The following is a 23,821-nucleotide window of genomic DNA, read 5'->3' as shown; positions in this document are numbered from 1 at the left end:
TCTCCAACTGTCTCTCTGCTGTCTCTTCGTGGATGTCCCAGCGCTTTCTTAAACTTAACATGTCTAAGACTGAGCTGATCATCTTCCACCCTCTTCCATTACCTCACTTCCCACAATTTCTTTATCTATTGATGGCACAACTATCTCCTCTAGCCCTAAAGTGCACTGTCTTAAGTTATCCTTGACTCCTCCCTCTCCTTTAAACCGCACATTCAGCACCTCTCGCAGCCCTGTGTTTTCACCTAAAAAATATCTCCAGGATTAGACCCTTACTCACCCAGGATGCCACTAAAACCCTCATCCACTCACTGGTCATATCCAGATTGGACTACTGTAACCTTCTCCTTGCTGGCCTCCCAGTCTCTCACCTCTCTCCACTACAATCTGTTCTCAATGCTGCTGCTCGGCTCATCTTCCTCTCCAGACATTCTACATCTGCTTCCCCTCTCCTTCAAGCCCTACACTGGCTCCCCTTCCCCTTCAGATGCCAATTCAAGGTTCTTACATTTGCCTACAAAGCCCTCACCAAATCCTCTCCCGCATACATTTCTGACCTTCTCTCCCTTCACACTCCCGCCCGCCCACTTCGCTCAACTAATGCATGCCGCCTCTCTTGCCAACTGATTACTTCCTCCCACTCCCACATCTGAGATTTTGCCCGTGCTGCTCCCTACCTTTGGAATGCTCTCCCTCTCCCTATCAGACTCTCCACCTCTCTACAAATCTTCAAACGGGCTCTCAAGACCCACTACTTCATCAAGGCCTCTCAGCACTCATCCTAACCCACCTCATGCTCTTTCCTTCCCATCTTCCCCTTCTGTGTCACGCCTGTCTGTCTGCCCCTCCCCTTAGAATGTAAGCTCTCATGAGCAGGGACCTCTTCCCTCATGTGCTTCTCTTTACATTTTCTTCTACTCTCTACTCCCCATTAGGGCACCTAACACGGGACTGCCAACTCCCAGCAGCTTATTGTGAGTGCTTTAATCACTATTTCAGCAATGTATAGAAGTTGTGTCCTTGTCCTGCACTGTAATGTAAGTTACTTGTTTCTTGTTCACCTATTAGTTCTATGTACGGCGCTGCGGAACACTTGTGGCGCCATATAAATAAAGGATAATAATAATAATAATTTGAACCCTTTGGGAATGTGTGTGCTCGGGGCAAGGCAGAGATGAGATAACCATAAAACTATTTCTCTGAACATTATTAACCAGTCAAAAATCCTCTCTAAGCTTACACTGAAAGAAAAAAAAAATTGTCCGCATTAGCTAGCATTTTACTAATGGATTTTCATATACAGTATAATCATATAGCTGGATCATTTCTAAATTTGATTATATACATTGTTATGAAGATTATTTGTTCTCAAACCATAATTTGAAACCATAAAATTTTTTGGATAAAATAAGCCATTTACCCATAAACTACGCTGCTCCCCTGAGAGGTTGGTGCTTCACTCATTTAGCTTCATCTCTCTCTCTCCATAAATAGGCATTTGTATACCTAACCCTACTCAGTCACTCATATCAGCAAATAATAGAATTTGAGGGCTTGTGTTTAAAAGCTCCAGCTCGTAGGTTTCAATCACCTGGAAATGTTTTACAGGAAAGCATCTTTCTTTAAAAACCTTCCCCCAGGCAAAAACTGTAGGACATGGAAAGAAACCGTTACAAGACACCAGGCTGTAGCAATAAAGACTTCCCAAGGTTACCAGGTCCATAATTGTGATAAGATCTGATATGTCAAGTCAAGAGGGAAAAACAATTGAGTGGAATGACACCCTGCAGCCAGCAGTGCAGCTTCAGTGCTGCTCTCCACACGTCTACTGCTGCCATGACACAACAGGTTGGCTCAGGGTCGCAAAGGGTGCCATTGAGTGCTGCCTCCAAGTGAATGATTATTCATTGAGCGTGGTGTACCAGAGGTTCTATACTGTGACCTGACATTTTACATTAAAATAAAGATTTTTCCTTACCATTTTAGTGTTCCTTCTAGCTCCGGCGGGAGGCAGGGCGCCGGAGCTAGAGAGGGAAGGCGCGCGCGACCGAGAAGGGGGCGTGGTCATCGGAAAAGGGGGCGTGTCTATAAGACGCGTCAGCTTTTCGTCACTCTTGGGGGCGTGCCCGGCACTTACGGACACGCCGGGCAGCCCCCAAGCCCTGCAGACAGTGAGAATAGATGCCGGGCGCATGCGCCCGGCCTCTATTCTCTGGCGGTGACCGGGTCACCGCATGTTTCTCCACCCGCGGGACACTGCATCCCGCGGGTGAGAATGGCTCCCGCAGGCTGTGAGGGCAGGGCGCTTTTTGCCCTCCTCCTGGAGGGCAGGGTGCTTTTTGCCCTCCAGAAGGAGGGCAGGGCGCCGCGCCCCGCTAAAACAGCCTAGCGGGAACGCTACATTTCACTTGCTCACAGGGGTGTTTAGAAATAAAAATATGAGATGTGGTAAGAACTTACCTTTGTTATCTCTATTTCTACGAAGTCCATAGGGTTCCACAGGATACCTTGGGGTATAGGTGATGACGTCAGGCATCGGACACCATAGAGTTAAGCTTTCAGCCTCCCAGGATGCACTAGGGTCCCCCTCCTATACCCCGCCCCCGAGCCAAGGCACCTCAGTTACGTACCAAGCCAGAGGCCGGAGGAGGAGAAGGAAGAGAGAGAAAAAAGATCTGGACACACACAAGAATCACATTCTCACCAGACGGAGATAGAAAAACCGGTGACCAGAGCAAAGCCCATCTGCAGCACAGGTGCGACAGGGCGGGAGTCCTGTGGAACCCTATGGACTTCGTAGAAATAGAGATAACAAAAGTAAGTTCTTACCATATCTCATATTTTCTACTTCAGGGTCCATAGGGTAACCACAGGATACCTTGGGGATGTCCCAAAGCAGTATCCTTTAAGGGTGGGGACGCTCCTGTGCTGAAAGGAGAATCCGCCGCCCGAAGGAAGCATCCTGAGAGGCAAAGGTGTCAAACGCGTAATACCTCACAAAGGTATGGACAGAGGACCATGTGGCCGCCTTGCAGATCTGGACTGCAGAGGCACCACGTCGAGCTGGCCACGAAGGACCCACAGACCTAGTCGAATGAGCCTTTACAGAATAAACGGACTTTAGGCAGATCTCCACATTGCGGTCCATAGCATCCTTTAGGGAAGACATGGATGGCATGGGCAATGTGGCACTACGGACTAGGCGTGTCACATGAGAATCCACCTGTGGAGGGGATTCCCACTTAGAAAAATAATTATCAGCAAACGGATAAGCCACCGCCAAACGCCTCTGCGGCTGGTACCGTTTGCCAGGCTGTTTCCACGCCTCCTCTAAATGGTCCACCAATTGACCCGAAAGAGGAAACACTGTGGCGTCACCTTTAATAGCCTTAAAAAAAGGCATATTTAGATTTGGACACCGGAGGATCTTCGTCCTCAATCACCAAAGCTGTGCGGACTGCCCGAATAAGTCCAGGAATATACACCTTGGACCTAGCGTCCGTCTTTTTAGTACAGAGAGTTTCCTGGTCCGAAAGATCCAGAATCTCCCCATCATCAGACGTCACGTCGTCTTCCTCATAAGGAGCAGACAGAGACGCCACCGGCCGCTTATGTGGCCATAACACAGACTCTCCTTGTAACACATCCAACAAGTGCTGTACAGAACTTGTTAGTGAATTAACCCACGCAGGCTCTTGAGAGACTTGGGGAGGGGAAATAGGGAGACTGTGGGGTACCATCAATTGTCTCGGGAAACCCTGCATGGGTGACGACACCACTGATTGCTGGGACAGTCCCATCTGTGAGAACGCAGGCTGCGGAGCTAACTGGCCCACCAGGGTTGTAAGCGCCTTAGCGAAACAAGCCCAGGGCGCCTCCTGCACCGGTGCTGTGACAGTAATTGGCCGCGCCAATAAATAACACTGCCGGCATAGCCCCTCCGCGCTACCCTCCCCCTCCGCTATAGGTACTTTACACGTAGTACACTGAAGCTGGAGAGGAAAGTCACTCTCAGACATGATGGTAAGTATGTGACCCCTCTCACCAATACTTGCTAGTATAGCGAGAGACCACCCTGCAAGCACCGCACCGCAAGGGCTTTAGCAGAAAGAACAAGGACAGTGATAAGGCTGACAAGAAATTAAAAGTACAGGCAGCAGCACTAGCACAGTCACATACAATGCACAGAAAAACGAATTCCTGTACTATCAGCGCTGATACTCAACTACACAGACACAGAGTCTGGTAGGACACAGTGCTGCATACACAGACCTGACCACAGCGGAGGAGAGGTATGCGGGGGGACCCAGACCACGATGCCTCCGATCATAGGCTTCCAGCAGCGTTCACCATGCGTTCTGAAGATGGCCACCGGAGGAGCATAGAGGAGGCTGGCCTGGGGGAGGAGCGCTGCCAGAGGGCCAGTCGACCTGTGCAGAGAGGGCTGTGTGCAGCGGGGGAGGCGCCGGCTGTGAGACAGGGAAGGCGCGCTCCCCTGGCATGCATTTAACCCCTGGGACGCCGCAGCGCTACCGCTCTGCCGCGGTCCGCTGTCCCAGAGGGGTAGTGGAAGCGCAGGTTAATACCTGGCTCCACGCTGCAGTCAGTCCACCGCGGGACCCCTGCTGCTTACCTGTAATCCCCCTTAAATCCGGCCATGGCCCAGAACATCTGGGGTCACCGCATACCCGGATCGGTACCGGCGTTCTGGTACCAGCGGGGGTGTAGGGAAGACAGCATGGATGTCAGTACTGACAGTCCATGCTGTACTTCCAGATGTGCAGCCACAGCTGCAATGAAGAAAACTTCAGGGGCTCTTCTAAGCCCCCCTCTAGCAGGTGCATCCGACTCCGGGCACCACACAAAACGGAGATGCCTTGGCTCAGGGGCGAGGTATAGGAGGGGGACCCTAGTGCATCCTGGGAGGCTGAAAACTTAACTCTATGGTGCCCGATGCCAGTCATCACCTATACCCCAAGGTATCCTGTGGATACCCTATGGACCCTGAAGTAGAAAAATGTTAACTTTTGTAGAAAATGCAATGGAAGTCTAGAATTGAACTGCAGATGCAATCGCTGTGCTAATTCACTGTGAAAACGACTCATAGAGCCCAACTCGATCCTAAATGAATTGTCCAGTCATGTAATGTAGCACTAAAAATTATCTGCTTTTGCTGCACAACTGATTAGTAGGATTAGAGATGGTCATACATGCAGATTGGTGTCTGCAACAGTTTAATTGTAGAATCTGTTTTTTTCTCGCAGAGAAGAAACAAAGCTTCTACATATGCTTTATTATGGACAAAATCACAAGCCACATGGCATTTGTAAGCATGCACTATCATTGAACATTGTGCCCCCGTATTATCTGCTGCTTGGCCTGAGAGTTGTCTGCTCTTCATGGCCAGAGAGGTCAGCGACTGGATTGGAAGAAAGCTCAAAGTAACAAAATGCATTTGCACACTATACAGCCAATAGAAGCAAATGGAGTATTCCTGAGAAAACAATTCTACAATTTCTCAGAGCAGAACAGTTTCTCCAAGTAGTTTTAAGCAGATATATTTTCATGCCAGTATGGAGGCATTGGACACACATGTACCTTGTACACGCATCAGAACGATGGGTAAAATACGCTCTTCAAGGGCATGACCCAGACATCTGTGCAACCAAACATGCTCATTAATATGGCAACAGTGATGACATGTATTGTTTGGCAGGGAAGCTGAAAGTTGGTCTACTCAATTGTCCCATACCATATTATAAAATCAGTATTCCTGGAACAGTAGGATGTTGGGGAATACAAGCTACATCTTTCGGATTAACCTTAATAAAAAGTAATGCAGACGCGCTGTTAATCAAAGCAGCTGGAAAAGGGATAGTCTGTCCGGAATCGGTATAATTTACCGCCGGACCCCTGCTCGGCGGTTGGAATCCCGACACCGGCATAGGAGGAAATCCTGATAGTCGAAGGTAAGTATTCACTAGCCTATTTCTAACCCCCTAACCTCCCCCCTATAAGTGCCTAAACCTAACCTCCCCCGCCGCCTAAACCCAAGTCCCCCCTGGGGGTGCCTAACCCTCCCTCCCCCTAGCCTAACCCTAAGTCGACTGTCATTTAACCGTCGCCGGGATAAAACAGTCGGGAAGCCGGCGGTCGGGATTAGTTCCGCTGGCTTCCCGACTACATACAGTCAGTCCCTTGTAATAGTTACAGAATTAGATATATAAAGAAACCAGCGCTATATAAATCTCACCAGTATGATGGACGGTTTTAGTAATAAAAATAAATGCAAATTTATTCAAATGTTTAGCGGTGCATATTAAAATAAAAATTTAGTATCCAGATAATTATTAGCATGTATGTATAAATACATATATAAAATTCCACAGTATGTACAAATTAAAAACGTGCAATAAACTCCCAGATCACTCCAACTGGAAGTAGGGACCTCCCTCCTATGCATCCAGTGAGTCTTTGGAGTGTATAACGTAAGCCCCTCAACGCATTTCGCTGGGGTATGATCCCTCAGGAGTATAGGCCAAAGACTCACTGGATGCACTCTGGATCTGTTTGCCAACTCCTTGGAACAGGATTTCTGGATTGCAATGCTAAAGACCACACATGGATTACATCTCATTAACCTTCAGCACATCACAGTGGATGCTAAAGGATATCTTGAGAACTTATGACCACAGACTGGTAAATCTTCCTGCTGCTAATATTATCCTTTGGACACATAGAAGGGGGTTCCTATTTCCAGTTGGAGCGATCTGGGAGTTTATTGCACGTTTTTATTTTGTGCATACTGTGGAATTTTATATATGTATTTATTTATACATCAAAAAAAGGACAAATGCACTCGCTTAAACAGTAAAAATATGTATATATTGTGAAACAGTCAATAATAACAGCAAACTGCGTATTTCAGATATAGTGTAAACAATATTAACAGCAATCGTGGTGCTCCAATAATCAGTCCTAGATACAAAGATAGATAATGGATTTTCTCTCCTTTTCCAGGATGTTTTGGAGTATGGAATCCTGTTGATCTTTGAATGTTACAGGGTGATGACAACACCATTTTCAGATTATGCAATCCCTCCTTCAGATATGGCTGAAAGATACCCTCACACCAGAAATACACCCAAACAAAAAAAGGCCAATAGGCCACTATCAGTAACGGATAAAACACTTCCACAGTACTGTATTTATACATGCATGCTAATAATTCTTATCTGGATACTAAATTTTTATTTTAATATGCACCACTAAACATTTGAATAAATTTTCATCTATTTTTATTACTAAAACCGTCCATCATACTGTGAGATTTATATAGCGCTGGTTTCTGATTAACCGGATTTTGTTAAAAAAGAAGAAAAAAAAAGTGCCCGTCAAGCAGTTAGTTCACAAAGGGGGAATTGTATCAAACCTGCTATAGAGTGAAGTGGACAAGTTGCCCATAGCAACCAATCAGCTTTGAGGTAGTATTTATCAAGTCCACTCAGTAAAATGATAGGTGGAAGCTGATTGGTTGCTATGGTCATCTTCTCCACTGTTTAGGTTTCATGCATCTCCACTTAGTAGGACAGGCATAATTAGAAAGCGAAACTTAAATTTTATTGCCCACACAGAATATTCCCACATTTTCTCTAGTGCTGCTCCTCTCAGTAACAGGATAATGTGACCTAATTAACAGTGCCCATCTCAGATACATCTTGGAGTCTCTCTTGATGTTTGAATAGACAAAAGCCCACACTTATTTAATCCATTGTAAAGGGGGGCTATCCACTTAGCGATTTAACCAAGCGATTGCGCGATAACGACATAGTTATCGTGCAATTGCTTGCAAATCGTGCATGCATCGAGGCATGTTTTGGTTGGAAGCGACCAGCGATGCGGGTGCCCGCTGGTCGCTTCCGACATCGCCCGTACATGCTGGTCAACCTGACGATCTCGTCAGGTTCAGCATGTGCGGGGATGAGGGATGTGCCTGGACTGAATGAGTGAACGTTCAGTCTAGGCACATCACTAGATATACAAACGAGAGCACGACAGCAATGTCGTAATCGTGCTCTCGTTTGTATATCTATAAGTGGATAACCACCTTAAGCCTTGCTAAATGTACCTTTGCTTACTTTTACCAAACAGACCTTAATGAAAAAAAAAAAAAGTAAAAATTATGGTTTTGGAGAAAGTATCCCCTACTACTTTTAAATAGTTTTGTTAAAAGTAATTTTATTTAGGCAGACTAGGAATGTTGAAATGCAAGAGATCCTACTTGAAATTTCCTATACTCTACTGTAGGCTAAATGGCAATTTTTTTTAAAAGTTCACATCTTACTGTCCCTGAAAACAGTATATTAATTCTAATAAATTACTGGCCTACCAAGCAGTTATGGACTATTTCATTTATAGATCAGTCCATCTTGCATATACCCATTGTCAAGCTTATACTAAAAATCCCATTATTTTTCATTAAAAAAAAAAAAAAAAAATAGATATTCATAGTGGATTTAATGACTCAAAATAAGTCTTTGTTGACTGAAAATTGTGTGGGTTCAGTCAAAGTACACAAGTATTCACGCTCCAAGAGTGTTGGAGGTGACAAAATTAATGCTAGGACATTTACGTATGTAATAAATTGTAGATGATTTGAACAGACAGCAATACTGCATAAAAATAACACGAATGTAAACATATATCCTAATCAGGGGGCAATGCAAAGAAAGGTTATTAAGAAAGAAAAAGGTCTTTAAATCAGTAATAAATAAGCATTTTTTTTATTCTGGTTTTCCTTCGTTAGGACACAAACCATAAAACACAGGCAAAATAAAAAGACACGATTCACAGTACCAAAAAAAAAAAAAAAATTAATTCAGTCCCCTTAAACCCAAAATTAAAAATGAAATAAAAATAAAAATTTCTTTATACAGTTAAAGATTGAAAATATAATTGCAAACACATCAAATTGTTCACTAAAACGCTTCATTTTTGTATATGACACATTTAATGATCATATGTACATAACACGGTAGAGCCTTTTCTTTATTTTTTTTTATTAATATATATACACAATCTGCCAATAAATAGCATCATTCTACATATAAAGCCAGTGTTGTACTTAGTCTGGTTATGGCTTGGGGGAGCTTTAAGTAGTGAAGGGCCCAAGTACAGCATGCACACATAACCTTCAGTATACATGATTAGAACTAGAATTTAGCAATTAAATGGGCTAAGTAAATTATTCTATTGGATAAAAAAAAAATAAAAAAAAAAATCAATACATAAAGTGAAACCTGAATGTTCTAATAGTCTTGACAAAACTTCTATACAATTTATTTTTGCCGACTTATTCACATATAGTTGGAGTCTTCCAATACTAGGTTGAGAGCTATATTGAATCGATAACCAATGTGTATAAAGTCTTCCTGATATATATATATTTTGAGTACTGTCAGAAGTAGCTGTCACCCCAAAACCATTAAACCAGAAATGAAAAAAAAAAAAAAAAAAGACATGGGGCATTTGTTGTTTCCTGTACAGTCTTAATCATTGATTTGAATTGAGATGGATATAAAACTATAGGGCTAAACCCTTTTTTCAAAGTAAACTGAACAAATTAATTCCACCTCTCTCATGAGTACAAGTGGTGTATGCATATGAATATATACTATATATAATTTCATACACACATTTTATTGCTTTATTAAAGCAAAATAAAGCCCAAAGCAGCACTGGATTGAATCATTTTAGTGAGATAAGATAACAACTATACAGTGACACTGTTGCTGAATATTTGTAGCCACAAATGACATGCGAAAAATTACTTCCTTTGTGGTAAACCACAGTATCTGTAAACAGCCAATCATTAGCGTAAAAAAAAAAAAAAGTTCTAGCACTCTACACTGATTGAATTAAATTCTCACAGAGGCACACTGTACAGGCAGTTACTACCGATTGCAGATTTCTTATAATTAGAAATCTGGGGAGGCTAACCTTTATTTTTATTTTTTTTCCCCATTTAAAAAAAGGCGATTTACACACGAATTTAAAAAAAAAAAAAATCATGTAAGGATACATTTTTTTAACGCATGGCATTCATGCTGAGCAATTGAGTATAGACCAGGGGTAGTCAAACCCTGGTCCTCGAGAGCTACCAACAAATTCATGTTTTCCAGGTTGCCCCACATAATCACAAGTGAAATAGTTACCTCCACCTGTGAATCTTTTAAAATGTGTTAGTGAGCAATGACTACACCTGTACACCAGCTAGGTGGTCTGGAACACGTGAACTGTTAGTAGATCTCGAGGACCAGGTTGGCTACCCCTGGTATAGACAAATCATTGTACTAAACAAGACAGTCCGTGAGCTTTTTTTTTAATGATTCTCGTTCCATTTCAATGCATCGAAGGCATTTGAAAATTTAGTCTTCTCAATGGTAACACATTAATCGCAATGAGATGGTAAGGAGCATTCACACATTTCCACATAGGTTTTGCTCTGACAAGATAACTTTGCAAATGTAGGGTGTACATAATCGAAAATGGATTAGCAAATGGCTAATATTCCTTAGTGAAATTGGTAACTAAAAATGAGAATTATAATTTTATTTAATGGCTGCTTTTCAAGGTCTCACAGGGATATGATTAAAAGTAGGAGCTAGTTTAATAAAGTGCAGTATGAGGGGGGAGGGGTACAGGAATTGGTTTATTTATTCCCCCCCAAATACTAATAACATTAACAGTTTCAGGTACACTTTATGAAAACCTGCATATAATATCTATGTAATATTCTAATGTAACACACATTGAAAGACTTTGTTCAATCTTATATGTACTGAAAGTAGGAATTATTCTGACCACTTTCATAGCACCTAAAAATGCAACTTTTATTTAGAACTCCTAAAATAAATTAATATTTTTATTCTCCAGAATAGTAAATTAAAATGTGGTATCAAAACACAGTTTAGAATAGCTACACATCAATTTTAAGCAAATACCTTCAGTTTTTCTAAACCAGTACTAAGAGCTACTTAACTACATTTGCCTAAAAGTTCCACTAGTTGGACAGCCCTGGGATTCTATATATTAATCCTACAACATCCTACTCATCTGTATTAGGCTTATGCGGATCTCTTTAACTACTAGACACACAATTATGTTATGTATTGTTAAAATAATATCGGAAATATTCATGTGATAAAACTCTATTTAAGTAGAAAACAAATAAGGTACTTGTGTACTTTACGGACTCATTGCAGAGAGAACCCAAGTGTCCTACACTCATTATTATCAATCATGGTAATGTCTAAATCCCCTTCACGGAGAGGACCCTGTCCAACGTCATTACCTACCATCCAAGTGTGCATAGAGGAGGAACATAACCTTGTGGCGAGGTCGAAGCGTGGCGAGCGCAGCGAGGGGACAACTTTCATTTATAGGTTGGGACAACTTTCGGTAACTTGTGTACGTAAAATACACAAGTACCATTTAAAATAGGGATGGGAAACCTCAGGCCCGGGGGCCGGAATCATTTTGTCTGGCCCTCAGAGCCAGAATGGCACCTTGCAGCCAGAATCTATGCAGCAGTGCGGCCTGGAGTGTCTTTAGGATGCTTCAGACGGCCACACTGCTGCCCTTACAGCTCCCCGGGCATTGCTGTAATCACCGGCGATTGTGGCCCGCCCCATGTGGCATTACATGGAGGGGGCGTGGCCTGCACCAGACCCACGAATATTGTTATATATATCAAAATGGCCCCCGGCAGGAAAAAAAAAGGCTTCCCACCCCAGATTTAAAACATTCACTGGGTTCTCTCTGCAATGAGTCCGTAAAGTACACAAGTACCAAAAATAATAGTTCTGAGCTTTAAAAGGGGATAATACTCAGTTGTCTTTGTAAAGAGTTTCCTTTTCCCTGATTAGCAGCAGCGGGGATTCCGTCCATGGGATACCCACTGTTACTAAAATACAGCAAAGAAAAGATTGTATTCTCTAGTTATTGGTACCAGGCAAACCTCCAAAGAAAGCAGAAATGTCTGCATGATGTTAGCTCCTGAAAGGGCAGGTGTTTGGAGTATAGATTTCTCTCAACAGGACCTTATGTTGATAGGGAGCTAGAGGGTAGGATATCAGTGGCTCTGTCACAGCTGCATGTTTTGCCACAGACCAGCAGCACCTGTCAGGTTCACCTGATTTTGTCAGTTGTTCTCAAATAAAGTACTGACCCAATTTTTTGTGGCGTCAGTGTGACAGTTTACTGTGATATGCACAACTGTCATTGAAAACAAAATATACCAACATAGGACAATCATCTCAAACAAGCATCATTTATCTAGCAGCAATAGTAATGTAGCCTTCCCTACTTTGTCTGATCTTCTCTGCACTACACATACAATATGGACACATATCATAAAGCCTGTCCAATAAGGCAGCTCTTCAAAATAAGCTCACATGAGCATAGGTAAATGGGCTCTCTGTGCTCAAGAAAAAAAACATATGGAAATGTTGTATTGTTACACATACTGAAACTAGTGATAACTATTGTCAGTCACATAAGCTGCATAGGAAAAGGCAACACATTAGTAGGCAGCCTTTACTTTTGTAGTTGTGTAAAACAATAATACTTTAAAGTGAAGGGAAAGGCAAGGCATTACATTCTAAACCCAAAATATGCCATTCTGTTTAAAGTGGACCATTCATTAACAGGAATCCCTATATATCCAATGACCATTAGTTTGCAGACTTTGTCGACCCAGAAAAAGACATAACCAAGATAAATACCTATTTGTTCAGTTTGAATTTATGCGGTAATATTTCCAGGGTATTTTAGAGAATGAAAGCAAAGTTCTGATTGGTTGCTATGGTTAATATTAGCTTTTCTTTATTTCTACACATACCCCACAACCATCCCGCTTTGAGCAGTACAGTCTCGCTTTTCAGGCACTTCCGCCATCCTGCCCATGAGGAGGAGGAATATTGGGGGGGGGGAGCACTCACTACTCAATCATATGGCATCTACACAGGCAGCACAGCATTTCCTGGAGTGCTGGGCACGCCCCCCAGAGTCATCAATACGAGGGCGTACTGCACACCCACTTTTTCAGGTGTGCACATACTTTCCCTCCTTCCAGTCACAATATATTGGGAGGTATATATACATGTAACAGTCTCACCCATCTGTTTAACCATCTACATTCAAAACAGTCTGTAAACAAATGCTGCCTGAGCTTAGCTAAAGGTAGGATTTATCAGCTATGTGCACAAATATTACAGCTATACCCACTTCACCCGTCATTTGCCTCTGCAAAAAACAATCTTATTTGAAAAGATCCAGAGGATTCAGTCTCCAACCACCGCATGTAGTTTATGTAACAACACATAAATAGCACATATTTGTAATATACAGCAATCAGAAATTTGCTTTCATAGTTTATCTTGCCCTAGACCAATGAAAGCCAATGCTTGATTAGTCACTGTGGGTCACATCTCAGTTGTGCTATTTTCCTTACATTAGGCCCTAGGGTATTTTTCTTTCAAGGGACAATTGTGCTGGTTTCTATGTGCAAAATGGTAATGGTGCACATGTAACTACAAAACGATCTTGTAATCCACACCAATCAGCTATCTTTAATTGTACAAAGTCAAATAGGATAAGAGTATTAAAATCCAATTGGCTGCTATGGATTCTTTTTGCAGTTAGAAGTACATCAGCAGAGGAGACCTTCAACTCCACACTCTGAACACTAATTAAAACACATTAATCTAAACCCTAATTCAGACAGAAATATGTAAGGATACTCACAACCACTTTGTGTACATTTTTAAAATACAAAAAGGAGCCACTAGTTGGCTTTTAGTCTGTTTATACATTTGATGTGCAAAAAAAAAAAAAAAAAATGGCTGCCTCAAGACAATCAGGAGTAGTACTAACCTCCTCAGAAGGTCTGGAGATAGACTACAATCTGCAATACAACATTAATGTCTTACAGAAACATTTGGGATACAGTCCATAACCAAAGACTTGACCATGCCTCATAGAAGATTTCCTTCCTGTAGCTCCTTCACTTCTCATTAACAAGCAGCGGCGCTGCTTCACACCAACCAATAAAAGGGGAGGCAAATTGGAGAGGAGGAAAGAATTCGCCTCTCTTTTTTGGACTAAGTGATGCGACGCAGGAAGGGAGGTGGGAATGCTCAATAGATATAAATAGATGGATATGGATGTTTCAGACATCATATCTGTTGTGTGCGTTGGGGTGACTCTGCCGACTATACTGAAAGTGATCAGTCAGTACGTTGCTTCGACCATACTGGTAGTCCCTTCCAGGAGTAAAGGAAGTAATGCCATTCTGTAGCTTTTCAGGAAGTTCACGGTGGTGGTCCAAACCCTGGACTTCTCCCGATGCGTGAGGGAGTAATTGCTTCTTTGCTTCTTGGTTAGCATCATACTTGGCCTGCAAATATATACAATGACCATGGAGCTCAGGACCAATGGAGATTGCTGAATTACAAACTATATTGCGGTTTGGAGAGTAAGTTTGCAAAAACAAAATCGTAATCTGCAGCTGAAATTTAATTCTAACAAAAACATTGATTAGTTGAGAAATAGAAATGCAACTTCCTACCAAAATCACTGGAAACTTAATGATCTACCCATTTATCCTATTTCAGCATTTTTCTAGGCATTTAAGATAATTATTTTGTTGCAAAGTCCATGGCACGCTAATCGGGGCTATTTGAGGAAAGGTGTAGTTTGACACATCTGTATGTGAAAGCAGCACTCACCTTGTTATATAGGAAGACCCCAAGAATTGCAGTCATCATTCCAAGAACATTGGTGCCAGTTACAGGATTACGAAGCATGATGAGAGAAACTGTAATGACCATGATCCTTTTGGTGGCATTTGCTACAGAATAACTGAGAGGACTTATAAGATTCAAGATGCTGAAGGCAATGAGGTTCTGAGCAAAATTACAGGTCCCGCTTATGACTAGGAGAAGAAGTGTCCATGACCACTGGGATACGGAAGCCTGGGTAGGATGGCAGGAAGAGAAAAGTAATGCAAAAATTAAATATATGAAGACAAATCGGAAGCAAGAAAAATAAAAAAGTGCAAAACCAGTCTTTTTTTAGGTTTTAAAAAATAAACATTAACAATACCTAAATTAACATTAGTTGGAAATATATATGGATCTTCTAGACTACATGCCTATTGAACGCTGTACATTTTGAATTCTAGGGCCAGTGACTGATTCACAGATGCTCCAAACAATTTCCAGTCAAGACAGAATAACACAGGTAGGAAGTATAAACTGGTTTTCTGGCTCCTAGACATGACCTACAGGCTCCTGAGTACAGGTAATCTTGGTTTGGGTATGGAATCCGGGGTGTTCGGGATGCTGGTGATCAGAATACAGACTGCACAATCCCGATGGTCAGAATCCCAAAATTAGGTAAGTATCCTAACCCTCCCCCTAACCGACCTGTCCCGCACGGTAACCCTAACCCTACACTCCAGCAGCCTAATCCTATCCTTCCCCATAGTGCCTAACCCTTACAATCAGGATGTCAGCGGTCGGGATTCTGGCACCGGTATTCTGACCGCCGGCATCCCGGCCGCCTAGATGCTGACTTCATCCAACTATCTTTGAATGTGTGTTTCCCGTAGAGATAAAGTATGGCTGTCCACATACTCCACTAAAGGGATTGATTTATTTAAAAGATACTTCCCATTTGCCGATGTTTTAAAACAGGAAGTAATCAATATTACATCTCTATCAATGCCTACGATTTAGAAAGTCAACTCACCAGATCGCTCTCCACTAAAAATGATGAAAGGTCTAGTAGCACCCATGTGGGGATCATGAAAAAGACAGCGTGACAGCCTAGGAGGTTGAGTAACCGCAGATGATGTATCCGAGAATCCTTTAGAACCTGCAGATTTTGTATATAAAAAGATAGGCCTTACATGTGCACATAAGGTCAAAGATCTACTACAGTATATATTTCATATAAATTTAGTATAACATGGTCAGAATCTTACACCTATGATTACTTAAAGCAATGTAATTGAGAACTGCCATAATAAAATGAAATGTCACCTATATACAGCAACACATCAGTCAGCAAATGTTTATGAAAATCATTCTGCAGATGCTTATGTATTATTCCGATTGCCCAATGTCTAAGTTGTCCCTAATAATGGAGTGGAGCAGAGCAGATGCCTTGGATTTGACTGAAACCAGGATGCTATATTTAATTATTCTTTATAAAGATTGTAAGCTTACGAGCAGGGCCTTCCTACCTATATATCTGTCTGTTATTACCCAGTTTTGTTCTATTTATGTTTCCAATTGTAAAGCGCAACAGAATATGCTGCGCTGTATAAGAAACTGTTAATAAATAAAGAATGGCTAATAGGTAATGAGATACTGGCCTTCTTGGAGAAGATGTTTTGCAGAGAAAAGCAGAGGGTGGCAGCCAAAGCACTGATCAGACCCCACATGTCAAAGGAGATCTCCGTGACTGTGGCCAGCAGGACACCTCCTATTATTGGAATCAGGGACACGTACACCTGTGTTAAGATGAAAAGCAGGTTAGACAAGCAATAAATCAGGTTATGTCCAAGTTATTCAGTAGTGTGTTGTCCACTCTACACTCACCCTGGTGGTCTGTTTCTCCTTCATTATTATTCTTGACAATAGCACAACCCATATTGGCATTGTGGCCTTTACTGTAATATAAAAGCAGATATTCAAAAAAGTTATGACTGTGCCATAATCCCATAGTGGATACACTCAATGTGTTCTAAATGTGTGAATAATTTCAGGAAGATCCTGTATTTTAGGATTTTTTTGATTTTCTATGGTTTACTCCCGGGTTAGCCAACCTCAGTCCTCAAGAGCTACTAACAATTCACGTTTTTTCCAGGTCACCTAGCTGGTGCACAGGTGCATTCATTACTCAGTGACATTTTAAAAGTTCCACTGTTGGAGCTAATTATTTCACTTGTGGTCCTGTGAGGAGACCTGGAAAACATGCACTGTTTGGGGCCCTGAGGACAGAGTTTGAGAACATGTGGTCTAATATCTGCAAATGTGAGTTTCAAGCACCATTTTGGAAGAATAAATCAAATAGATGGAGCAGAACAGACACAGCAGGTATTAAGAAAGGGAGGTAATGGGGTATGACAGTGGCTCCCAAACTGAGGTGCCACGGGCTGGTGGTTCAGTATCAAATAAAATTATTTTGGTCAATGTGACTGGCAGCCACCAGCACTGGTTTTGCCTATCAAAATATGGGAACAATTAGAAGCACATCTCTTTCTACCACCAGATAACTGAACCTAAAGCCGCAGCATACACACTAGACATTTTTATGAACGATAACGATATCGTTCAATAATATATCATATCGTTCAGTGTGTATGCAGTGAACGACCAACGATGCTCGCTCCCGCGGGTAGTTAACGATGTCTATTTTCGTCCGTACATGCAGGTCAATCTGACGATTTCGTCAAGAATTACCTGTTCAGAGATGTGGCAGGATGACTTCACTGAAAGATATGTTCCAGTGTGTACACCCAATATAGTTTGTCCTGCACTACAAAAGGTTCAAGGGAAATCTTTCACCAATATCGTTCATACAGCACATCGTCCAGTGTGTATGAGCCTTAGGGGTCTATTTACTAAGCTGTGTTAGGAGATAAGGTTAACGGTGATAAGGTATCAGCCAATCAGCTCCTAACTGCCATCTCACAGGCTGTGTTTGAAAAATAGCAGTTAGGAGCTGATTAGCTGGTACCTTGTTATCACCGTTCACTTTATCTCCTTACACAGCTTAGTATATAGACCCCTTAAGGTGCCCACACACTAGAAGATTATCTGCACGATTTCAATGCATCGTAACAATAAATAGTTTAAATTTGTGCAAATCATGCAGTTTCCAATTAGCGATAATGATCCGATGCACGGTCCCACGGGTCTTTAATCGGATCTTCAGATCTTACCTACTGCAGGTAAGATCTGGGACTCTCTTTAACGACGCACTGGAAATCGTTAAGGATGCATGATAGGTCGTTAGAAGATAGTTTGTCAAAATGAACACTATGCACGGTATCATTTCTCCAGGACTGCTTGGAGCTGCCGGGGAGTTCAAGGGAAATCGTTAGCGTGTGGGTACCTTGAGAATGACTGGTGAACACAATTTACTTAATTTCATCATTTTGCTCAAAAAGATTATTTTGGCCATGGGTGCCATAACTAAAAATGCTGGCACTCTTGGCGCTGTGATTAAAGAAAGTTTGGGAGCCACTGGGAATGGGGAGGTAAGTGAAAGTTGTGGTAGCTATTAAAAAAAAAAAAAAGTTTCAAAGACAGAATTTAGGAATCTTGTTTTCAAAACAACTATATTCCTTGCCTGCTGATCAAAGCAATCTTGGGCTATATAAAACACCTAAAAGAAGCCAAGCAAGAATAGCTGGAACTAAAAATAAACCATACATGCGAGAACAAAACCATCCAACCACGCATGAAGCATGTTCCGTTTTCCTAACTGTTCCATTTGTAGATGACAACCTCCATTCTCTTCTAATCTCCACAATATTCTCCAGTGCCTGCTAGAAGGCAGTTTCCTAGGGGTCTATTCAGCAATGCATTTTTTACTTAATGCAGAAACAAGCCTTTCCGCATTTTTTTTTTATTTTAAAGTATTTCCACTATTCAGCATAGGGTTAATGCAACTATTTTCTCCGTTAATACCTATCTCGAAGAGTATCACACTGTAGAGAGCAAGCCATTGCTCTCTACAGTGCTTAAACATTTTTTGCTATTCAGCAAACAAAACATTGAAATACTCCATAAACATTGACTTTATATAATGCCATCTCAGAATGGTATTATATGAAGAAAATCCTTTATTTTCATGAAAACTGAAGGGGCAGCAGTAAGTTTTCCCATCAGTCCCTGCAGGATCTTGAAACTCCACCCCAGTTTCCTTCGCTACTGTGTGGCCAGCAGCAAGTATGTACAACTCCAGCCACCCAAATGTGTCTAAATTGATTAAAATGTGTTAAAATTAATCTATATACTTTTATACATGTGGTTTGATAGATAACCACAAATATAAATCTATATAGACTAATATAAAGCATTGTACATGGAGCTGTACTGTACATACTTGCCGCTGACCAAACTGCAGAGGAGACTATTCGCACTGATATGAAGTGCATGTCTGACTATAAGCCTGAGCACGCGCAGAACAAGAAAAAGAAGGTTGTTTTGTTTTGTTTTTAGACTTCAGAAAACAATGCCTCCGGGAACTTTGCAGGGACAGCGTATTAACGCAAACACTGTCCCTGTGAAGTTTAATGCTGACTAGCAGGGATACAAGAATTGTTAAATAAAAATGGTCAGTGTTGCACGAAAATATTCAGCACAACAGTGACACTAATGCTGAATAGAGCTCCTAGTCCTTTTTAGTTACATTCAAATATATTATTTCACAAAACAAAACAATGTAAGCTAGTTGTGTTTCCAAATCCCTACTAAACAGAAATGCATTTTTCTTATTGCAGACATAGGGGCAGATGTATGAAGTTCTGGGAAGTGATAAAGTGGAGAGTGATGAACAACTAATCAGCTCCTGTCATTTTTCAAACACAACCTATAAGATGACAGTTAAGGAGCTGAGTGGCTGGTCGTTTATCACTCTCCAATTTATCACTTCCCAGAGCTAAATACATCTGTCTCTCACTTTCCTTTTGGTACCATGCAACATTATCAGTTGTAGTTCGAGTGCCTGAAAGTTACATTTTGCCAATGTGCACCATATGGCTGGGAACAAAAAGTCAGAAACAAATATTTGATTATGTGGTCTCCAGTAGGTTAGAAAAATAAATGCAATAGTCAGAAGTTTCTAAAGTACCCACCTAATTAGCAAACCCACATCACATTCTAAAGTATCATCCCACCAACAGCTGCAACCTGCACATTATTTTACGAAGACAGGTTACACGAATCTCGTCCTAATACTAGTGTGAGTGACACCCTGACAGGAGCTTCACTGTATAATAATGGGGGTCACCTCCTCCTCTGATCACAGCCCCATGCATCCCTTACGTTACCATACTGATGCCCCGACACGCAGTCACACCTCCCGATCACAGGCACCTGCGTGCATCCCACCCCACTGCAGCATGCAGGACCTAAATCAGAGCCCCCCTCTCAGTGCAGCCAACACCCCGATCACAGCCTTTACCCGCAGGTCACTTACCTGTATGTGCATAAGACACAGGCACCTTCCAGATGCTGAAATGCGCGGACACGGACGCGAAATACTTTCCAAAGGCCAGCGGAATAATGTACCAGCGGTAATACCGGGAGGGCAGCTGGGTGTGGGGGACCCCCCAGGCCCGGAGCATTGGGGGCAGGAAGCAGCAGATGGCCATGATGTGGAAGAGGGACACAGTCACCGGGTAAGGGAACCCGTTCAAGATGATCTTATTCACAACATTGCCGCCGGAGCTCACAGAGTACCAGAGAACGCAGAGCATCGCCACCCGGGCGCCCTCCCGTACACTGGCTACCTGCACTGGCCCACCGCCAGCTGCAGCGGACACCACCGCCATGACCACGGCCCTCCTCCTCCTTCCCCTCTGGGAAGCCGCACACCGGCCCGGGACACACACACACACAAGAAGACGTGGAACTGGAGACGTCAAGAGAATGGGAGGGGATAGAGCATTTTCACAATGATGCCACTTCCGCTGGGATGATCCATTTCAACAAAATCGTAATTTCCGGAGACTATACATACATATATATATATATATATATATATATATATATACACACACACACACACACACACACTAATGTGATCATGCTCCTGTCCTTCATGTTTAAGTTAGGAGGCGGTTATATTAAAATAAAATCACCGTGTGTTTATCAGATTCTGTTGTGTGGGAACATTTACAATTGCATTGTGTATAGATACGTCCTGCTCCATATTACTATGACATGCCTTCAACACAGTGCATACGATTAATACAATTGGTGTTGAAGATTTATTTTCTTAGTAGAATTTATAGGAACATCTGCGAAGTAATCGTTGGAAATACACCTGACAGATGCTCCAATGACACTACCATGCTTCCATGCGCTCGAAATGAATGAATGATGAATGGCTGTTGAAAAAGCGTTTTCTTTGGATCGGGCACTTCCATGTTACATCACTTCCTGGGAAAGATAAGTAATCAGCAGCACAGCTCCTCCATGGGGAAACACCGTTACCCTAGGATGAATTTGGTTTCGTCTTCACTGCGGAAAACTTAAAAAAAAAGTCACTGCTGGATACTTTTCATTTATATATTGAGTAGCAATTCAGTTAGCCATAATATTAAACTCAATTAGTCTAATCAATATTTAACTATTCCATCACAATTTTTATAATATATCTACATACATTATATATATATATATATATATATATATATATATAGTCACACTTTTTTTTTTTAAATGAAACCTACACTAATGATAGGTAGGGGTTACTAAGAAATCAAATACCCCTTTCAAATTGCAATGCCGGGTTGCACCCAAAATGTTCAGGCTTCCATCTCAGGTGCGACCCGGTTGAGACCCCTTTCAGACTGGCTGCCCGACACGGCTTATTGCCGGTTTGATGGTGTCACCTCCATCACGTGCTGATCTTCCTATGCTGTAAACGGAACTCGGGTTGCATCGACCCAGATAACCCATTCACAGTGCAACGCAAGCATGGTTGAACCTGAGTTCAACCCTGCTCATTACCAGCGTTGAAATGCCAGGTCACTCAAACAATCTTATTTCAACCTGGCCCTTTCGCACTGCACAGTAACCCGGGTGCTGCACATTCACGTGCAATAACCCAGGTTATTGCAGCAAGTATGAAAGGAGTATTAAAAAGAAATCAGATATTTTTTTTCTTCTCTTATTCTTAATTGCTGACAAAAGTTTATTAAATACATCACTGGCAGCATTGATGGTTCAATGGTTAGCATTACTGCCTCAGCACTGTCGGAGAGAGAGAGAGAGAGAGAGCGGGAGAGGGAGAGAGAAGGAAAATAGATTGTAAGCTTCACTGTGGCAGAGACTGATGTGAATGGCCAATCATTCTCTGCAAAAGCACTGTGGAATATGCACTATATAAAAGGTAATAAGCCACATTATTTTTGTTCTGGTTTTCCTCTGTCTATTGAAAGGGTTGGAATGTCTTGTTGAACATTAGAAATTAAGGATCTGATAGACACCAATAAACCTATACAGTAGTAAGTGCAAAGATAAAAGGGGCATTTTGGTGGTATTTCTGATTTGTCACATATTAGATAGCTTGGAATGCCTTTCCTACACCATATGCATGGCTATGACATGATTACCTTTGGACTACTAGTTGCATATTACCCCTTTTACACAGGAGCTAAAACCCGGGTTTTTGAAGAGTTAACACGGGCAGCTCCCTGGTGTAAAAGGGGAGAGGGACCCCCTAATTTCCTTTAATGCTACATAATTTGGATATGGAAGTTGGTGCTGCAGACCCGGGCTCGCACTGTTTTGTCTTATCTTATTTTATTTTATCTGTTTACCATTGTATAAAACGTTGGTAATTGACTGTATTTGAATACCGGACAATGGTTATTTTGCTGTAAAACATTTTATTAAAAAAATGTATGTGCTTACGTTTGAGTTGCTGTCATATATTTATTATGCTTCAATAAAAAAACTTTGTTGAAAATATAAAAAAAAAAAAAAAGGGGAGAGGGTTGGATCGCCGGGTCGAGTGACCCGGCAATCCAACCCAGGTAACTAGCAGGGTTTAACACGGGTGTAGCCCGTGAAACCCTGCTGTGAGAACATCGCTATCCGGATCACAATGACCCGGAGTGCGCTGCTAGCCGGCCGATTGGTCCGCCTTCAGTGGTATCTGGAGATGACGTCATCTCCAAGCGACCACTTTCACTCCGGAAAAGCCGGGTCTATGCAGACCCGACTCCGATGTGAGCGCCGCCGACTCGGGAATATCCCGAGTCAGCACCGGCAAAATTCCGGGTCTGATCCAGATAGGAACTTTGTTCCAACTCTGGGTCAGACCCAGAATTTAAGTGGAAAAGGGGTATAACTGACTGCACTACACCCTGTTACTGTATTTTGTCATTTATATACATATAGCCTATGATTGAAGATACCGCTTCACCACACATTGCTAACTACCAACTATTTTTGAGAAATTCAAAATTCAGTTTTAGAAGATGTGTACAAATTTCAGCCTGTTTCTAATGCCTCGCCTCGCCTCTGTCCTTCAAACCACATATTCAGTCCCTTTCCCACTCTTGTCACTTCCACCTTCATAATATCTCCAAGATCAGCAAAAAAAAAAAAAAAAAAAAAAAAAAGAGATATGACATTAGCTCCCACATGGAAGATTGTTCATTAATTCATCTTTTACGTTACTAATGAAGTCCCTATTTCCCTCACATTCTCTCTCTGCCCTAGAATCATACATTTTAAATATGACTAAAGGTCAGATTACCTGATATTGGAGAAGAGCAAACCTGACTCCCATTTCCCACAATTAAAGGAAGCCATATGGCAGGCTTACAAAATGGAGCACATCTCGAGAATCAAGCCCTAAAATGATCGTTTTGCAGCCACCTAATTCCCCCAACTGTAAAAATGATCTACTTTATGGTCCACCATAACACTACTTCCCCACTTTCTTTAGACATCAAGCTAGTCTAATGTACGGTGCTGTGCAACCTCTGCCTCTCTTTATGTCTGCTAGT

The 23,821-nt window shown here is 42.0% G+C and overlaps 1 protein-coding gene across 1 annotated transcript; it reads right to left on the bottom strand.

Annotated features, from left to right (window-relative positions):
• Positions 1–8,764: 8,764 nt before the first annotated feature.
• Positions 8,765–20,686, bottom strand: LOC148517649 (solute carrier family 35 member E1-like). The gene is made up of 6 exons (XM_088478486.1): positions 20,275–20,686; positions 16,665–16,735; positions 16,439–16,576; positions 15,811–15,936; positions 14,787–15,032; positions 8,765–14,455 (listed from the first exon to the last, which is right to left on the bottom strand). The coding sequence occupies exons 1-6, from the start codon at positions 20,627–20,629 to the stop codon at positions 14,228–14,230; spliced, it is 1,164 nt and encodes a 387-aa protein (XP_088334612.1). The 5' UTR covers positions 20,630–20,686; the 3' UTR covers positions 8,765–14,227.
• Between the last annotated feature and the right edge of the window lie 3,135 nt (positions 20,687–23,821).

The sequence above is a fragment of the Taudactylus pleione genome, unplaced genomic scaffold (assembly GCF_031769625.1).
Source record: "Taudactylus pleione unplaced genomic scaffold, aTauple2 ptg000214l, whole genome shotgun sequence".
Lineage (NCBI taxonomy): Eukaryota > Metazoa > Chordata > Amphibia > Anura > Myobatrachidae > Taudactylus > Taudactylus pleione.
Note: the sequence above shows the minus strand (reverse complement) of the source record. Positions and strands in the feature narration are given on the sequence as shown.

Bases quoted from the DNA above. Each gene is read 5' to 3' on its own strand.
- LOC148517649 (XM_088478486.1), bottom strand. From the start codon at position 20,629: ATGGCGGTGGTGTCCGCTGCAGCTGGCGGTGGGCCAGTGCAGGTAGCC. The intron at 16,736-20,274 runs GTAAGTGACCTG...TTTATATTACAG, and splicing joins TGTGTCTTATGCACATACAG to TAAAGGCCACAATGCCAATA. The intron at 15,937-16,438 runs GCCAGTATCTCA...CAAAATCTGCAG, and splicing joins AAAACATCTTCTCCAAGAAG to GTTCTAAAGGATTCTCGGAT.